Genomic DNA, 2,500 nt, shown 5'->3' with positions numbered 1-2,500 from the left:
CCTGATGCCAGCCCAACTCAGGTGATGCCATCACTGATTGGGATCAATATGGAAACTTCAGGAGCCTCTGTCTCTGACCTGTCAATCACTGTCAGTCTCGTCTCTCTGCACGGGTGTGTTCTTTCTGTGTGCTGTGTGTGCCTATTTATATTGATATTTATATTTATATTTCCGTATCTCGCTGTAAACAGATGGTTCTGGAATGGACCTGGCTGAGACCTGAGCCAGATCAGTTCCACAGTCAACTGTTCTCTGTTGAGTGTGAGTGTGTTTGAGTGTGTGTGAGTGTGAGTGTGAGTGTGTGTGTGTGTGTGTGTGTGTGTGTGTGTGTGTTACCCCCTGTCATGCTAAAACATAATGCAAACATCTAAACAAGCACATTCTGCCAGACATGATTGACTGATGGCCTGTCAGCGTGGATGTTTTCATTGTTTGTTATTTTTTTGTTTGTTTGTCTAAAATAAACACAAAACACCTCGAGACACTGTTGTGTAGAGGAACCCCCCTGTAGCTTTGCCCTGCACAGCTGAACACAGACACACACACACACACACATACACACACACACACACACACACACACACAGACACACACACACACACACACACACACACACACACACACACACACACACAGACACACACACACACACACACATACACACACACACACACACACACACACACACACACACACACACACACACACACACACACACACACACACACACACACGCTGTTGAGTGTGTTCCACAGGCTTATCCCAGAGGGCTGAGTATGTGTGCTGTATGAGGGTGGGATTTATAAACAAGCCACTAAAATCACCCCAGTGTCCGTACAGCCACACAGAGTGTGTGTGTGTGTGTGTGTGTGTGTGTGTGTGGCTGTGTGTGTGTGTGTGTACAATATGGCACCCTGGTGGGCCATTAAAGCAAACCTGTAGCAGGGTTAATATGTCTCTTTATTTCTCTCCTCTGCGCATCTCTCTTTCTCTCCTCCTCTCTCTGACATTTCTTTTCTCTGCTCTCTCTTCCCCCTGGACCTCTCTCTCTCTCTCCCCTCTCTTTCTCGCCCCTTCTCTACCTCTATTTGTGCTCTCTCTCTCTCTCTCTCTCTCTCTGCCTCCCCTCTCTTTCTCGCCCCTTCTCTACCTCTTTATTTGTGCTCTCTCTCTCTCTCTCTCTCTCTCTCTCTGGCTCTACTATCTGTCTATATTTCCATATCTCATCTCCCCATCCATGATCTCTATCACTTTCTTTATCTGTTATTCTATCAACTTTCCCAATCTCTCTTTCAATCTACTTCTGAATTCCCCTCTCTTTCTCTTTCTATCTCTCTCTCTCTCCACCCTCTCTCTCTCTCTCTCTGTAGAGCCCGGAAGGTGATGCCCAGACTCTGACTGAGGTTGATCTCTTCATTTCAACCCAGAGGATCAAAGTCCTCAATGCAGACACACAGGTAAGGGTGTGCACATGCACACACACACACACACACACACACACACACACACACACACACACACATTTTCTGGGTCTATGAAACACACAAACATATACTGTATATTACCCCTGTAATATAACCATACATACAGTATGCACACACACACCCTCACACTCACACACAGAATACCAACACAAAGTAGCACTCATTGAGGAAGATGCATGCATAGCCTCAGCTTGTAAACAGCTCTGTGAAGTCCTTTATCACAGAGTGACATTATGGTCAGTCCTTTCTCATAGAGCCATGCTGTACCCTCCACTGCAATCCAACCGAGGCCACTGATCCTCAGCACTACCATTCCCACACGGACCGGCCGATCAGATTATTATGATTACATCATCTGCATTTTGTGCGGTCATTTCTCACGACGCCACCACTCCCGAGCGACTCCCCATAAAGAGGAGATTAGCGAGCAGTTTAAGTCTAAAAGCCTCGGAGTGAACATCTGTCATCAGCCAGGCCAGCTCTGGCCAAGGGCTCAGTGGAGCCGGGCACAGTGACCTTACAGGAAAGAGGGCATGAGACAGATGTGCCCACTGCAGGGCATTGCCCGCCTTGGGGTGGAGGGTGCAGTGAGAGGGCACTGCTGAAGATGCCCTCGCTCTCCTCAGGGTTCAGCGGGTACAGACATGGTACATTAGGAGGAAGCTGTTGGAGGAAGAGCTCTTAGGGACCAAAGGGCTTTGCTTGTTAATATGAAGCATAGGGCTGATTTTCTCCTCTTTCCCTCTCCTCTCTTCTCCTCTCTTCTCCACTCTTCTCCTCTCTTCTCCTCTCCTCCTTCCTCACCTCTCTTCCTCTCCTGTCCTCTCTCTTCTCCCCTCCTGTCTTCTCTTCTCCTCTCCTTCTCTTCTCCTTCTCCTCTCCTCCTTCCTCACCTCTCTTCCTCTCCTCTCCTCTTTTTTTCTCTTCTCTTCTCCTCTCTCCTCTGTCTCTTAGGAGACTGTTTGTGTGTGGGTCGACTGGCAGAGTACTCTGATCTCTTCTCTTGCTGCAATGCA

General features: G+C 48.2%; 1 protein-coding gene across 4 annotated transcripts in view; it reads left to right on the top strand.

Moving 5' to 3' along the window:
* The window catches only part of apba2b (amyloid beta (A4) precursor protein-binding, family A, member 2b), a 107,542-nt gene that overhangs the window by 90,799 nt on the left and 14,243 nt on the right, over positions 1-2,500 (top strand). For all 4 annotated transcript variants that reach the window (XM_042073576.1, XM_042073579.1, XM_042073577.1 and 1 more), the window contains one exon: positions 1,371-1,457. In XM_042073576.1, the coding sequence (XP_041929510.1) occupies positions 1,371-1,457 (87 nt within the window). The remainder of the gene's footprint in view (positions 1-1,370; positions 1,458-2,500) is intronic.

Source organism: Alosa sapidissima, chromosome 20 (assembly GCF_018492685.1).
Source record: "Alosa sapidissima isolate fAloSap1 chromosome 20, fAloSap1.pri, whole genome shotgun sequence".
In the NCBI taxonomy this organism is placed as follows: Eukaryota; Metazoa; Chordata; class Actinopteri; order Clupeiformes; family Clupeidae; genus Alosa; species Alosa sapidissima.
Note: the sequence above shows the minus strand (reverse complement) of the source record. Positions and strands in the feature narration are given on the sequence as shown.